Here is a 17,062-nt window from a genome sequence, read left to right on the forward strand (position 1 = left end):
GGGGGGAGTCCAAAACTAGAGGGCATAGGTTTAGGGTGAGAGGGGAAAGATTTAAAAGGGACCCTAACAGGGCAACTTTTTCACGCAGAGGGTGGTGTGTGTATGGAATGAGCTGCCAGAGGATGTGGTGGAGGCTGGTACAATTGCAACATTTAAGAGGCATCTGGATGGGGACATGAATAGGAAGGGTTTAAAGGGATATGGGCCAAAAGCTGACAAATGCAACTAGATTAATTTAGGATCTCTGGTCAGCATGAATGAGATGAACCAAAGGGTCTGTACAATTCTATGGTTCTAAATAACACGTTTGAAGACATGCAAGCAATTGTTGAATTTAAAATTAAACTACATGTCCTCGTCTGTTTCTCCATTATCTTGTCCACTGTTACTTATTTCTCTTCACTCTAGATCACTGGAGGCATACGAAATTTAATTTCTACGCCTATGACGTGCAAGATTTAAAAATGCCTTTTGCTTTTGTCCTTCACTCCCCACCTTTCATGTTCCATTGCTGCAACAACGTTAAAGCCACTTGTTAATGAGACACTTGTTACGGATGCACTGGTATCCTCCTTATATTTTACGCATGTCGTGATTGTCACTGATTCGCTTTATACGATTAGATTAATCGTCCCATACACTGCTTTCTTTAGGGAGACTGTTAACCTGTCAGATGATGGATAGGCAAAGTGCCAATTTAGTTTGAAGTTGTTTTTCTGTTTTCCCTTGAACTCCTACCTCCTGATATAGTCATCCAGCACGAAAATAAACCCTTCGGCCCAACTAGTCTATGCTGACCATGTTCCCAAAGTAAACTAGTCCCACTTGCCTGTGTTTGCCCCATATCCCTCCAAACCCTTTCCTATTCATGTACTCATCCAAATGTCTTTTAAACGTTGTAACTGTCCCCACATCCACTTTCTCTGGAAGCTCATTTCACATACAAGCCACTCCGTGCTGAAATGTTGCCCCTCATGTTCTTTTTAAATGTTTCTCCTCTCCACCTAAAAGTATGGCCCCCTGGTTTTGAACTCACCCACCCGAGGGCGAAGACCCCTTGCCTTTCACCCTATCCATGCCCCTTCGTGATTTTATAAACCTACCATAAGGTCACCCTCCAACGCTCCAGCGAAAGAAATCCCAGTCGAGGTTAGAGTGGTGCTGGAAAAGGAATTCCCGGCAAAGGGCTTTTGCCCGAAACGTCGATTTTCCTGCTCCTCGGATGCTGCCTGACCTGCTGTGCTTTTCCAGCACCACTCTAATCTTGACTCTAACCTCCAGCATCTACGGTACCCACTTACGCCTGAAAAATATCCCAACCCAATTTTTGTTACTCAAACCCTCCATTCCCGGCAACATCCTGATAAACCTTTTCTGAGCCCTCTCCAGCTTAATAATATCCTTCCTAGAGCAGGGGCGAGCAGAACTGGACCCAGCAGTACTCCAGAAGAGGCCTCACTAACATCCTGTACTACCTTAATGTAATTCACCATGCCTTAAACACCCTGTCTATACATAGTGCAAACGTCAAAGAATTATGCACATGAACCCTGAGATCTCTCTGTTCTACAACACTACCCAAGGCCCTACTTTTAGTTGTATAAGTCCTGCCCTTGTTTGTTCTACAAAAATACAATATCTTACATTTATACAAACGAAACTCTATCTGCCACCCCTCAGCCGATTGAACCAATTGATCAAGATCTCTTTGTAATCTCAGGTTAACCTCCTTCACTCTCTACTATACCACCAACCTTGGCGTCACCCACAAACGTACCAACCATACCTTCTATATTCTCATGTAAATCATTTATAGAAAAGTCCCTGTGGAGCACCGCTGGTCACAGGCCTCCAGTCCAAAAACCACCCCTCTGGAACTGGACACATTACACCAATGTCACAGAGTCATAGAGATGTCCAGCATGGAAACAGACCCTTCGGTCCAACCCGTCCACTCCGACCAGACATCCCAACCCAATCTAGTCCCACCTGCCAGCACCCGGCCCATATCCCTCCAAACCCTTCCTGTTCATATACTCATCCAAATGCCTCTTAAATGTTGCAATTGTACCAGCCTCCACCACTTCCTCTGGCAGCTCATTCCATACACGTACCACCTTCTGCGTGAAAATGTTGCCCCTTAGGTCTCGTTTATATTTTTCCCCTCTCACCCTAAACCTATGCCCTGTAGTTCTGGACTCCCCCACCCCAGGGAAAAGACTTTGTCTATTTATCCAATCCATGCCCCTCATAGTTTATAACATCCCAACTCCGAGACCCTGAGCAATGAAGGCAAGGGATGTCACTCATTTAATATTTTAATTGAAATCTGCGTTGTCCCAAAACCAGTTGCCTGATCGTGTTCCGTGTCCAATGGGAATGAATGTGACCCCATTGTATTCGGGCCTTCCTTCATTCCAGTTTCAAAAAGCCAGATTATTTCTGAAAGTCTGAAACCCAGTTAAAGAAGGAGCATATCCTTTTCAACAACGTAGCACTGTCTGACAGGCGAGCACTTAATTAGGAATCTCTTTGCAGAGTTATTTACAACTGTACTTACAGTTGGTTCGATTCAGTATATTTAAGACTGAGATAGGTTCTGAGTATCAATGGTAACGGGGAGAATGGTGTTGAGAAACGTATCAGCCATGATTGAAGGGCAGAGCACACTGAATACGCTGAATGGCCTGATTTCTGCTCCTATCCCTTATGGTCTTATTCCAGTCTTTATCCTTCTGCAGAACATCCATCCTAGTTCTGAATTTGTCAAAGTCTGGCCTTGCTTCATAAGCAATGTCAAAGAGTGCTGGAAAAGCACAGCCAGTCAGGCAGCATCCAAGGAACAGGAGAGTTGACGTTATGGACACAAGCCCTTCATCAGGAATGTAGTAGGGTGGTTGGGGTGGTGCCAAGGGGGCTGAGCGATAAATAGGAGGATTGGGGTGGGGGTGGGAGGAGGGGAAGGTAGCTTGGAAGGCGATAGGTTGACGCAGGTGGGAGTTAATGGTGATAGGTTGGAGGGGAGGATGGAGCAGATAAATGGGAAGGGAGTTGGACAGGTAGGACAATTCACGAGGGCGGTGCTGAGTTGGAGGGTTGGATCTGAGATAAGGTGGGGGGGGAGGGGAGGAGAGATGAGGAAACTGGTGAAATCCACATTGATCCTGCGTGGTTGGAGGGTCCCAAGACAGAAGATGAGGCGTTTTTCCTCCAGGCGTCGGGTGGCTAGGATTTGGCGATGGAGGAGGCCCAGGACTTGCATGTCCTTGGCAGAGTAGGAGGGGGAGCTGAAGTGTTCAGCCACAGGGTAGTGGGCTTAGTTGGTGCATGTGTGTCCTGGAGATGTTCTCTGAAACGTTCCACAAGTTGACATCCAGTCTCCCCAATGTAGAGGAGACCACATCGAGAGCAACGGACACAGTAGATGAAGTGCTTGGATGTGCAGGAAAATCTCTGCTGGATGTGGAAGCGTCCTTTGGGGTATTGGATGGAGGTGAGGGGCGGGGGGGGGGGGGGAGGAGAGGTGTGGGCGCAGGTTTTACACCTCTTGCGGTGGCTATGGAAGGTGCTGGGAGTGAAGGATGAGTTTGTGGGCCTAACGGGGGGAGTTGCAGAGGGAATGTTCTCTCTGGACCGCTGATAGGGGCGGGGAGGGAAATATATCTCTGGGATTAGGGTCTGACTGTAGCTGGCAGAGGATGACGCACTGTATCCGGAGGTTGGTGGGGTGACGTTTGGTGGGTAGTCGTCAGTGGGTAGTCACAGCTTCCACTGTGTCCAATTCTTCAGCAGAAGAGGACAATGCCAATGGTACATCTTGTTTAAGACTGAACCCGTGTCTAACATTGTGGGAACGATTGGAGCTTCAGTCTCTGAGCAAGACCTTAGACCCTCCCCATGTCTGTCTGACTGAAAGCAAAAAAAATGCTGGAGAGGGAAAGCTAACATTTCGAGTCCAGAAGACTTTTCCTCGGAGTTGATGTGAAGTGTGGAGGGAGCAGCGTTTGCGCTATAGTTTGAGGGGGTGGGGTGTTGGGGTGCTGGGCGAGAAAGGATGCTGATAGTTCGGATTGATCGATGGGAATGCGAGGATGGGAGAACCTTGGTGTGTCTAACTGCCAGGCTGGAAAGAACGGACAGTCTCGCTGGGGAGGATGACTCCGAATGTAACGGGCCGAACGAAAAGAAAGGGAAGGAATGGGCTCACAGTCTGAAGGTGTTGAGCCCAGAAGGTTGTGAAGTGCCCCGTGTGAAGGTGGGATGTTGTTCCTCCAGCTCCCTGGAGCGTTGCCGAGGACAGATGTGTGGGCACGTGAGCAGGACGCTGGGTTCAAATGACCGGCGACGGGAAGGTCAGGGTCACGTCGGTGCATGGACCACGGTTTGGTTTCTCCAAAGTGTAGAGGAGGCCGCAGTGGGTGCAGCGAATACAATTGGAGGAGGTCCAGGTGCAGTGCTGCTTCACCTGGACAGACTGCCTCGGCTCCTGGATGGTGAGCAGGGAGGTGGGGAAGGCACAGCTGTTGCGGTCACATGGGGAGGTGTCGTGGTGGGCGAGCGGTGGCGATGGCCTGGGAACGGACTAGGGGTTCCCGGAAGGAACCCTCCGACTGGGATGTGAGAGGGTTTCGCTGAGGGGCAGTGATTAAAGCTGGAATGTGATTCGTCCACAGCTGTGGTGACCATTACAACCCAGGAGAGAACAGGCATGGAGGGCCGCAGGATGTAGACCGGGTAAGTGAGGCTGGGCTGCCTTGTGCCCCCTCAGGGGGTAGGGTAGCGAGGGAAGACTCGTGCAGGGCGTTCCAGGGCTGTCTCAGACACATCCTTCCACCTGGAGCCCCAGCAAGCCGGACAGTGTTCCCCCTGAGCCCGTACACTACAAACGATCAAAACACTTTGCTGATAGAGGCGAAAGGGTACCTAGGGGGCTGATATGAGAGTCTCGTACTCTCCAGTTCAGCACATATTTTGTGAGTGTATTGAACCCTGTCCTGGGAGTGTTTAATGGGGGACAGTGTAGAGGGAGCTTTACTCTGTATCTAACCCCGTGCTGTCCCTGTCCTGGGAGTGTTTGATGGGGGACAGTGTGGAGGGAGCTTTACTGTGTATCTAACCCCGTGCTGTCCCTGTCCTGGGAGTGTTTGATGGGGGACAAGTGTAGAGGGAGCTTTACTGTGTATCTAACCCTGTGCTGTCCCTGTCCTGAGAGTGTTTGATGGGGGGACAGTGTAGAGGGAGCTTTACTGTGTATCTAACTCCGTGCTGTCCCTGTCCTGGGAGAGTTTGATGTGGGACTGTGCAGAGGGAGCTTTACTCTGTATCTAACCCTTTCCTGGGAGTGTTTGATGGGAACAGTCCTGTATCTAACCCTGTGCTGTCTCTATCCTTGGAGCGTTTGATGGAGATGGTGTGGAGGGTGTTTTACTCTGTATCTATCCCTGTGCTGGGAGTGTTTGATGGAGACGGTGTGGAGGGAGTTTTACTCTGTATCTATCCCTGTGCTGGGAATGTTTGAAGTTCTCCCTCCACCATCCTGAGGCTTTGTGGGTTGCTGACCTTTTGGGATTCTGATTGGTGTCTCTGTCTGTCTCCCGCCCTCTCCCTCTCTCAACCCCCCTCTCCAGCATGTTGGTGACCTGGGAAACATCCGGGCGAGCGAGGATGGGAGGGCTACGTTCCGAATGGAGGATGACCGCATCAAGGTGAGTCGGAGCCGCGGGTCAGCATTGTGAAGGGAGGGGCTGGCGATGTGGTGCCACCCTCCAGTGACGGACATGTGACAAATAACCCAGAGCAGCTTGCCACTGTCAGTGCTGAGGGAGCGCCGCACTGTGGGCGGGTCAGTGCTGAGGGAGTGCCGCACTGTGGGCGGGTCAGTGCTGAGGGAGTGTCACACTGTCGGAGGGTCAGTGCTGAGGGAGTACCGCACTGTGGGCGGGTCAATGCTGAGGGAGCGCCGCACTGTGGGAGGGTCAGTGCTGAGGGAGTACCGCACTGTGGGCGGGTCAATGCTGAGGGAGCGCCGCACTGTGGGAGGGTCAGTGCTGAGGGAGCGCCGCACTGTGGGAGGGTCAGTGCTGAGGGAATGCCGCACTGTCAGAGGGTCAGCGCTGAGGGTGCGCCGCACTGTCAGAGGGGCAGCGGGCACTGTCGGAGGGTCAGCACCGAGGGAGTGGGCACTGTCTGGTGAAGCATTAAACAGAGGTGTCGCTGTCTTACGCCATTGATCATTAACACTTGGCTGTGCGTGAGGGCCCACTCTGCACAAATTGGCCAATCTCTCAGCAGCTTTGTAACCCCTCTCTCATCAGCCCTGACTCTAAAGCCAAGTTCTGCGGGGGCTGACATTCTGAAAGAAAAGCAGAAGACTGCCTGAGGAGAGAGGGAAGCGAGTTTTTGTGTTTTGGGAATGTGATGGCCGAGTGGGATTATTGCTAGACTGTTAATTCCAAACCGCTCCCCGAACCCACCCGCCTGACTATATTAGAGGTTCAACTCACTTTGTTGGAATTGTTCAGTTTAAGTGAAGTTTAAACTTTATTAGCCCGGATCCATCAATTCACTTGAGTGCTGCTGGATCACGATGTCCACAACTCAAGAACAGAACGTGCTTGCAACACACCCGGACACTCACCCAATCATTAATTCTTAAAAGAAACTTGTTCACCTCCCAAGCAACTTGGTCACAGATCAGTTGCTGGTGGTAACGGTGCTTTACCAGAAACCTGTCAGACAATCCTCCTCTTCAGCCCCTACATAAAACCTAGATTTGTTTGCTCCCAAACTCACTTTGGCTCTGCACGTTCGGCCCATCAGTTTCATGCTAGCACTATCTAGGCAGTCCCCTTCCACTCCACCGTCTGCCTGTGGCCAAGCCGGTGTACCTACCTCGAGTGTACGTCCAAATTCCTTTTGTTCATTGTCATCTCTTCTTCCAACCTCGTAGGCTGCATGTTTCCAATGGGAGGGGGGGAGGGGGGGAAAAACAATCAGAGCTGTTATGGTGTGGAAGAAGGCTAATCAGCCCATGGTAACTGCACTGGCTGTGTTAGCTAGTCCAGCTCTATCGTGTAGACCCAGTGGCAAGCCTTATCCTTGCATATCATCACTATCCAACGGGGTGCCTCGTGGTTTAATGCCTGAATGGCTTATGTCAAATTTTGAGAATGTGCACAACTCTTTTCCCCTACTCCCACTGCGGCGGTAGTGTTTGTCCGATCTACCCTGTCTTGATCCATCCACAGTGTTTGAGCCCTCTGTCTGCGCAGGCTGTAGTCAAAGCTGCGGAACTCCAAAAGGGTGCAGGGTCTGAGGGAACATGGCTGTCAGTGATTTGCAGGTGACAGGACAGATGGAAAAGGTTAGTCAGTCAGACCCGAGTGGGTCACGGCTGCAGAGGGCCAGAACTGGGAGGACGGGCCAAGATTTTGCAAAACAATCCACTCCTGGTGATCGCTTTACTTCAGGCATCAAGTGCTCCCCCAGCCTCCTGTTACCTTTGTTTGCAAAGAGCTGTCCGCTCTCGCAAGCGAGTCTAGCTCAGGCCCTTCCCGGAAAAGACTGTTTGCCCTTTCCCTCAGCTGCCCTCTGAACTCACCTCCGACCCCCCCAGGGGGCAGCCAGCAAGACAGTGCAAATCACCAGGGGCCTGGAAGGGGGGAACCTGTCCCTTAACACAAACCCAAGGAGGATGGTTGACAAAGGTTGCGCCATGACTGTGGGCGAGCTGTTGCAAGAGGTAACAGTTTTTGCTGGGGACCGTTAGTGACAGTTAATGGACGGTTAGCGGCAGATGGTTCCGATATGGAATAGACTGTCTGGGAGTGGGGGGTGGGGGCGCTGAAACATAGTGTGAGCGGAACCCCACTTAAACAGGTGGCAAGATTGGAAATGATCCTTTCTCACCCCCCCACCCATCACCTCAGCCTAATTCCTTCACCAGCTTTTCCCACCCATCTCCAAGTGCCCTTTTTGAATTGAGTGGTTCTCTTGGCCGCTTCAGAGTCGCATGTAGGGCCAAGACGAGGTTTATGCATAATGGGAGAGACAGGGAGAAAAGAGAAAAGAAAAGAGAGACAGGGACAGGCGCACTGACAGGCAGGGACAGGCGCACAGACAGGCAGACGGACAGGCGCACTGACAGGCAGACGGACAGGTGCACTGACAGGCAGGGACAGGCACAGACGCACGTATGCACGCGTGCACACAGACAATCGTGCACACACTTGCCCATACACACAGACACACGCACACACACTTGCCCGTGCACACTGACAACACGTGTACACACGTGCACACACTTGCCCATACACGCAGACACACGCACACACACTTGCCCATGCACACTGACAACACGCGCACACACTTGCCCATACACGCAGACACACACGCACACACTTGCCCGTGCACACTGACACATGTGCACACACTTGCCAATACACGCAGACACACGCACACCCACTTGCCCATACACGCACACACACTTGCCCATGCACGCTGGCACATGTGCACACACTTGCCCATGCACACAGACACACGCAGACACACAGAGGGAAGGCAGTTTAATTGCAGGATGACTGCCTAGTTTGTGGGAAGCCTCCTGTTGGTCTCCAGGCCTGACGCAGGACATGTGTGGTTTTTATATCGGTGCTTCGTCCCTCGCACCGATCTCTCTCTGGCCTTGGCTTGTGGCATTGCTCACAGCAGACAGCCCCTCGCCCTTCACTTGGGCACTTTACAAACCTTCCAGCCCCCGCATCAGGCTCAGCGACCTCTCACACCCATAGGCTGTGTTGTGGTGAGCCTGGTTTCTTTCGGTTCAGCCCCGGGCATTTTGCCCCTTAGCTTAGCCCATCCTCTCTAACCCCCGGAGGAGTCATTCAATCCACACTCACCCCCATTCCCCCTCCCCAACGTCCACACCCTCCTGTTGTTCCTGTCTCACCCACAGCTTCCTCTAGATGTTGCCAGGGTTGGAGGGTTTGAGCTGTAGGGAGAGGCTGAAGAGGCTGGGGCTGTTTTCCCTGGAGCGTCGGAGGCTGAGGGGTGACCTTATAGAAGTTTATAAAATCATGAGGGGGCAAGGATAGGGTAAATAGACAAAGTCTTTTCCCTGGGGTGGGGGAGTCCAGAACTAAAATTTAGGGTGAGTGGGGAAAGATATAAAAGAGACCTAAGGGGCAACATTTTCACACAGAGGGTGGTACGAGTATGGAATGAGCTGCCAGAGGATATGGTGGAGGCTGGTACAATTGCAACATTTAAGAGGCATTTGGATGGGTATATGAATAGGAAGGGTTTGGAGGGATACGGGCCGGGTACTGGCAGGTGGGACTAGATTGGGTTGGGATATCTGGTCGGCATGGACGGGTTGGACCGAAGGGTCTGTTTCTGTGCTGTACATCTCTATGACTCTATGACTCTAGTTCATGTAGTAAATGTGGACTTTAGCAAAGCTCTTGACAAGGTCCCATGTGGGAGACTGAGAAGGTTAAGGCACATGGAATTGAGGGAAACTTGGTGAGATGTATCAGAAACTGGCTTAGTAATAGGACACAAAAGGTAGTGGTACAAGGCCATTTGTGTGACTGGAGGCTGGTGTCCAGCAGTGAACGACATGGATCAGTACTGGGACCCTTATTGTTTGTTATATACATAAATGATACAGATGAAAATGTTGGGAATAGGGAAATTTGCAGACAACACCAGGATTGGTATAGTGGTTAATAGCAAAGAGGATGGTTGTAGGTTACAGGATGATATAGATGGGTTGGTCAGATGAGCAGATCAGTGGCGGATGATTAGGGTGAGGTGATGCACTTTGGAAGAATAAACAAGATGGGGGAGTACTTGATGAACGGCAGGACATTGGGTAGCTCAGAAGAACAGAGGGATCTTGGGTTAATTATTCACCGATCCCTGAAGTCAGCAGATAGTTAATGTGTGACACTTGCTTTCATCGGTCATGGTATAGAGTGTTAGAGCAAAGAGATAATGTTGGAATTGTACAGAGCATCGGTCAGGCTACAGCTGGAGTACTGTGTGCAGTTCTGGTCACCTCACTACAGGAGGGATGTGATAGCATTGGAGGGGGTACAGAGGAGGTTCACCAGGATGTCACCTGGAATGGAGACATTGAGTTATAAGGAGGGACAAGACAGGCTTGGATTGTTTGCTTTAGAGTGGAGAAGACTCGGTGGGGGGGGGGGGGGGGTTGCAAGATTAAGATGTATGAGGTTATGAGGGGTATGCACAGGGAGGATAGAGAGCAACTTGTTCCCCTTGGTTGAGGGGTCAGTCATGAGAGGGGAAAAAAGTTTAGGGTAAGGGGCAAGAGGTTCAGAGAGGATTTAGGGGAAAAAGCTTATTCATTTAGAGGGTGGTAGGAATCTGGAATGTGCTACCTGGGAAGGTAGTGAAGGCCAGAAACCTTACAATCTGCAAAAAGATATTTGGATGAGCACTTGAGGTATCATAACATTCATAATATCATATGGGACAGATGCAGAAAATTGGGATTAGTGCGTCTTTAGTGGTACAAAGATCAAAGAAAATTACAGCACAGGAACAGGCCCTTCGGCCCTCCAAACCTGCACCGATCCAGATCCCCTATCTAAACCTGTCACCTATTTTCTAAGGGTCTGTATCCCTCTGCACTCTGCCCGTTCATGTATCTGTCTAGATCTATCTGAAATATCGCTATTGTGCCCACCTCTACCGGCAATGTGTTCCACGCACCCCCCACTCACTGTGTAAATAACTTTCTACACATATCTCCCCTAAACCTTTCCCCGCTCACTTTGAACTTGTGAGCCCTAGTAATTGAGTCCCTCACTCTGGGGGGGAAAAAGCTACTTGCTATCCACTCTGTCTCTACTTCTCGTGATTTTGTAGACCTCGATCAGGTCCCCCCCCCTCAATCTCCATCTTTCTAATGAAAATAATCCTAATCTACTCAACCTCTCCTCATAGGTAGCTCCCTCCATACCAGGCAACATCCTGGTGAACCACCTCTGCAAAGCATCCACATCCTTTTGGTAATGTGGTTTAGATTTTATAGATTCATACAGTGCAGAAAGAGGCCCTTCGGCCCATCAAGTCTACGCCAACAATTAACTCAACTGTGACTTTTCCCAGTTCCACTGAGAGGCTGCTGACATTAACTATACAGTAAATGGAAAAGCCCTGGGAAAACGATGTACAGAGAAATCTGGGTGTTCAGGTCCATTGTTACCTGAGGGTGGCAACGCAGGTCAGTAAGGTGGTCAAGAAGGCATATGGCACGCTTTCCTTCATCAGACGGGGTATTGTGTACAAGAGTTGGCAGGTCATGTTACAGTGTATAAGACAGGTTCGGCCACATTTGGAATACTGTGTACAGTTCTGGTCGCCACATTACCAAAAGGATGTGGATGCTTTGCAGAGGGGGTTCACCAGGATGTTGCCTGGTATGGAGGGAGCTACCTATGAGGAGAGGTTGAGTAGATTAGGATTATTTTCATTAGAAAGATGGAGGTTGAGGGGGGGGACCTGATCGAGATCTACAAAATCACGAGAAGTAGAGACAGGGTGGATAGCAAGCAGCTTTTACCCCCAGAGTGAGGGACTCAATTACTAGGGCTCACAAATTCAAAGTGAGCGGGGAAAGGTTTAGGGGAGATATGTGCAGAAAGTTATTTACACAGTGAGTGGGGGGTGCGTGGAACACATTGCCGGTAGAGGTGGGCACAATAGCGATATTTCAGATAGATCTAGACAGATACATGAACGGGCAGAGTGCAGAGGGATACAGACCCTTAGAAAATAGGTGACAGGTTTAGATAGGGGATCTGGATCGGTGCAGGTTTGGAGGGCCGAAGGGCCTGTTCCTGTGCTGTAATTTTCTTTGTTCTTTGTACCACTAAAAGTGAACTAATCCCAATTTTTTGCACCTGTCCCATATCCTTGAATGTTTTCCCAGTTTCCAGTCAGAGGCTGCAGGCATTAATTCGGTTTCTCCTTGCACCCAGTAAACAAGTAAAGTTTCCCAACTCCACTGGCTATTACCCAATTAATGGTGCAATTTAGCTACGACTCCAACTAAGTACCCAAAGTTCCCCTTCGAAGTTCTGCTCACTGAGCATCCCGGAGTTGAATTATAGAGTCATAGAGGTGTACAGCACGGAAACAATGCGTCCATACTGACCAGATATCCCAACCCAATCTAATCCCACCTGCCAGCACTTGGCCCGTATCCCTCTAAACCCTTCCTATTTATATACCCATCCAGATCCTTTTAAACGCTGCAATTGTACCAGCCTCCACCACTTCCTCTGGCAGCTCATTCCACGCATGCACCACTTTCTGTGAGAAAAAACTGCCCCTCAGGTCCCAACTAGATCTTTCCTCTCTCACCCTAAACCTATGCCCTCTAGTTCTGCACTCCCCCACACGTTTTCTCTCTCTCATGTCTGCGGTGTGATCTAATCGATGATCGTGGGTGGCACGGTGGCACAGTGGTTAGCACTGCTGCCTCACAGCGCCAGAGACCCGGGTTCAATTCCCACCTCAGGCGACTGACTGACTGTGTGGGGTTTGCACATTCTCCCCGTGTCTGCGTGGGTTTCCTCCGGGTGCTCCGGTTTCCTCCCACAGTCCAAAAATGTGCAGGTCAGGTGAATTGTCCATGCTAAATTGCCTGTAGTGTTAGGTGAAAGGGTAAATGTAGGGGAATGGGTCTGGGCGAGGGGGGTCGGTGTGGACTTGTTGGGCCGAAGGGCCTGTTTCCACACTGTAAGTAATCTAATCTAATCTAATTATTTCATCCCCGACATTGATTACACACCTGGCAAACTCGAGTCTGTAGCTTGCCTTCTTATCAGAAGCAGCTCCCCTGTACCTTGCCACATTCATGACTAACTGTCTATTTGAAACACAGCCTGTCCTGCATTTAACCCCTTTACCTCAGGACGTTCCTTCTGCAGGCAATCCTAATTGCTTGTTGGTCACAAGGTCTCAGGTTGTCAAGCAATATTTACCCTCTCTCTCCCAGAAAACGTCTTGTTTAACTTCTTTGTCATTTATTCATTTGTGGGATGTGTGGGTTATGGCTGGACCCAGTATGCCCGTCCCTTGTTGCCCCCTCGAGAAGGTGGGGGGTGAGCTGCCTTCTTGAACCGCTGCCGTCCGCTTGCTGTGGGCTGACCCACAATACCCTTACGGAGGGAATTCCAGGACTTTGACCCAACGACAGTGAAGGACCGGGAAGATCTTCCCAAGTCAGGATGGTGAGTGGCTTGGAGGGGAACCTGGAAGATGGTAGGGTTCCTACGTACCTGCCACCCCTTGTCCTTCTCGATGGAAGTGGTCATGGGTTTGGAAGATGCTGTCTGAGGATCTTTGAATTTCTGCAGGGAATTTTGTAGATGATGTACACACTGCTGCTATTGAGCGTCGGTGGTGGAGGGTGTGGATGCTTATGGATGTGGTGCCAATCGTTCGGGGGGTGCTGTGTCCCTGGATGTTGAGTGTTGTTGGAGCTGGCCCCCCCCCCATCCAGGGGCAAGTGGGGAATATTCCCTCACCCTCCTGACTTGTGCCTGGTAGGTGGTGGACAGGCTTTGGGGGGAGTCAGGAGATGAGTTACTTGCTGCGGGATTCCTAGCCGCTACATTTATGTTGTGAGCCCAGTTGAGTTTCTGGTCAATGGGGGATCCCCCAGGATGTTGATAGCTGGAGGGTTGGGGGAGTGGATTCAGTGCTGGGAGCGCCACTGAATGTCAATGGGCTATGATTCCTTCTTCTCGAAGACGGGCTAATTAGCCCTGTTGCTTTGAATTCCGTGGCTTCTTGCCCCTTTCCTCTGGGGAAACGTTTTATTTCGGAAAGAGCCGTTACTGGTTCTTTCAATCCATGAACTTGTTAACATTCTGAAGTTTACATTGTCAAAGCCCCCAGTGGTCGGTCTCACTGCAACCCAAGCCCTGTGCCATTCCTGGCATTGTGACAAAAATGGAAGCTTGTGGAAAAAGTTATCAAAATCCCCCAATATACCTGATTGTTTCAGGCCTACAGGGAGTGCAGACCAGGGTCCTGTACTGAACAGTGAATATTATGGATTACACATAATTATTCAAGCTACAGACCATTATGAGCCATCAATGTATCAGCAGGTAAAACTGCCCCTCCACTGACAGACACAAAGGTGTTATGGATAAAGGAAACCCTACTAAGGTAGTCCCTGTCTGCAAGGTTCACTGAGATGACCTACTGCTCCATACTTCATTTGCTTGTAGGAGGCGCAGAGTGACTGGTTCACAACCTATGAAGTCTCTGACCTGTTGGGTAAGAGCTACAGCTCACAACAGTAAGAAACTGGCTTTCTTAAGGTCTCCCGGTTTTCCAGAGAGAAGAGCAGCTCTGGAGGTGTGATGGCTTCTGATCCTAACGTTCACCCCTCACAAGCTCCTTGGCTCGCAAGGAGCCAATCACTCAGCTGGGCACCATGCCCCAGACCAATCAGCTGGTTCTTTCAGCCAATCATACACCCCTCTGTGACTCCATCTCATCTGTGACTGAACCTCACCCCACTGCTCGAAGAGGCAGCTGTGTAAACACCACCGACAAAGAGTGTTGGATTGCTTGCGCCTTTTATAAAGTGGCAACACTCCTTTCCACACGAGCCTTGGTTCCTCAGCCATGTTTCAGTCTGCAACCAGAAAAATATTTTTAAGGGGAGAGATTTGAAAACGGCCTGAAGGCATTTTCTTTCTAACACAGAGGGTGGTTGGCACGTGCTGTGAACTTCCTGAGGATGTGGTGGTTTCGGATCTCATCCTGCAGTGAAATGACATTGGGATAAGTGCGTGAAACGGAAACATTTGGAGGGATATGGGCCATAAGCGAGCAGAGAGGACTAGATTAGTTTGGGATTCTGGTTGGTATGCGCTGGTTGGTCTGTTTCCGTGCCTCGGTACGGTTTTCTTTCTGAGGAATGATCTTTCCTTCCTTTTTAACGGAGTCTCGGTGTTTGAGTGAATCAGACTGCGTGAGGGATTTGAAAAAAGGCAGCTTGATGACTGGGCCCAGGGGTATGGGATGGGTGTTGATGTGGGGGCAGGTAAGGAAGGGTGGGATAACTTTACCCCACCATCTGCTACTGACTGTGTTCCCTCCACCCCCCCTCCCCCCCCCCCCCCCAGGTCTCCGACATCATCGGCCGGTCCCTGGTGATCGACAGCGGTGAGGATGACTTGGGCAAAGGTTCCCACCCTCTGTCCAAGGTCACGGGCAACTCTGGAGAACGGTAGGTGGGCAGCGTCTGGAAGGGCAACTCCTCTTCTCTCTGCCCGCGGTATCTGGCATTGGGGAGGGCCAAACGTTAAGCTAACACTCAAGGGGTTCAGGGGGTGCAGAGAGAGCTTTACTCACAATTTGGTTTCAGATTAAAAGGGAAAAGGGAGCTTTACTCTGTATCTAACCCTGAGCTGTCCCTGTCCTGGGGAGTGTTTAATGGGGGACAGTGTAGAGGGAGCTTTACTCTGTATCTAACCCCGTGCTGTCCCTGTCCTGGGGAGTATTTGGGGGGACAGTGTAGAGGGAGCTTTACTCTGTATCTAACCCCGTGCTGTCCCTGTCCTGGGGAGTGTTTGCTGGGGACAGTGTAGAGGGAGCTTTACTCTGTATCTGACCCCGTGCTGTCCCTGTCCCTGGGGAGTGTTTAATGGGGGACAGTGTAGAGGGAGCTTTACTCTGTATCTAACCCTGTGCTATCTCTGCCCCTGGGGGTGTTTGATGGGGGAAGTAACGAGGGAGATTTACTCTGTATCTAATCCATACCGTTCCTGTCCTGAGATGGTTTGATGGGGAATGTGTAGAGTTCAGTTTAAAAGAGTAAAGTGGGCTTTACTCTGTGTGTGAGGCCCTCGTGCTGTCCCTGCCCTGTTTTTTCCTGTTCCTCACGGACTGTTCTCCCGTTTTAGTTTGGCCTGTGGGATTATTGCTCGTTCGGCTGGACTCTTCCAGAATCCCAAAAGGATCTGCTCATGCGACGGAGTGACCCTGTGGGAGGAGCGGGATCGGCCAATCGCAGGGACGGGTCGCAAGTCCCAGGATCCGCCCACGGCAAACCTCTGAACCAGGTCCACCCTGGTCTCTCCAAACCCCCACACCTCCCTCCCTCACACCCACCACCCCCAAAAACAACATGGTGACCAGCTTCCAATCAGATGGCAAGCCAGAATCTTCTAGAAAATGTGTTGTCCTCCTCTTGGGGAGGGGGGGTGGGGTCGGGTTCTGAAGCGAATTGTAGCTCTCAGACCCTACCGACCCCTGACCCCCAGCCTGGATGTGACCTCCATGCGGGGTCGATGGCACACCTCGCAAGAGGCGGTTGCCGTGGTTACTGAAACGCAACCGTGGCAACTGCGCCTGAGAAAGCCTGCCTTTGGCAGCGGACACTCGTCAGGGGTGCAAAGTCACGAGGCGCTACAGAAATGTAATTCTCACTTTCTAATTTGAAACGGCCAATGAGGTTGAGAGTGTCAGGCTTTGTTGGGAGATTTTGATTTCCGACTGACCATTCCAGCCCCACCATTTCAAGTGGAGTCAGATTTAATAATTAATCTTCGGTGCTGTTTGAAGTGATTAAATTTGGAATCGAGCTGATGCTTCCTGTAAAATACCTTTTCTCAGAATGACTCTCAACAGCCACAGTACAATAAAGTTCAGCAGTGATTTGAAATTAAATCTGTCTCTCCTTCAGTCTGGCTGGATTTACTGGGCCCCTGTATCACCTAGCGCCTGGCTCAGGGTCAGTGCTGAGGGAGCGCCGCACTGTCGGAGGGTCAGCGCTAAGGGAGCACTGCACTGTCGGAGGGTCAGCGCTGAGGGAGCGCCGCACTGTCGGAGGGTCAGTGCTGAGGGAGCGGGCACTGTCGGAGGGTCAGTGCTGAGGGAGCGCCCGCACTGTCGGAGGGTCAGTGCTGAGGGAGTGCCACCCTGTCAGAGGGTCAGTGCTGAGGGAGTGCCACCCTGTCAGAGGGTCAGTATTGAGGGAGTGGGCACTGTTGGAGGGTCAGTG

The 17,062-nt window shown here is 50.9% G+C and overlaps 1 protein-coding gene across 1 annotated transcript in view; it reads left to right on the plus strand.

Annotated features, from left to right (window-relative positions):
* LOC122543842 (copper chaperone for superoxide dismutase-like) overlaps window positions 1–16,846 on the plus strand; it is a 32,750-nt gene extending 15,904 nt beyond the window's left edge. The window contains exons 5-8 of the mRNA XM_043682658.1: window positions 4,674–4,734; window positions 5,628–5,705; window positions 15,183–15,286; window positions 15,963–16,846. Coding sequence (XP_043538593.1) covers window positions 4,674–4,734; window positions 5,628–5,705; window positions 15,183–15,286; window positions 15,963–16,116 — 397 coding nt within the window. The 3' untranslated portion in view covers window positions 16,117–16,846. The remainder of the gene's footprint in view (window positions 1–4,673; window positions 4,735–5,627; window positions 5,706–15,182; window positions 15,287–15,962) is intronic.
* Window positions 16,847–17,062: the final 216 nt, after the last annotated feature.

The sequence above is a fragment of the Chiloscyllium plagiosum genome, chromosome 45, assembly GCF_004010195.1.
Source record: "Chiloscyllium plagiosum isolate BGI_BamShark_2017 chromosome 45, ASM401019v2, whole genome shotgun sequence".
Classification (NCBI taxonomy): Eukaryota; Metazoa; Chordata; class Chondrichthyes; order Orectolobiformes; family Hemiscylliidae; genus Chiloscyllium; species Chiloscyllium plagiosum.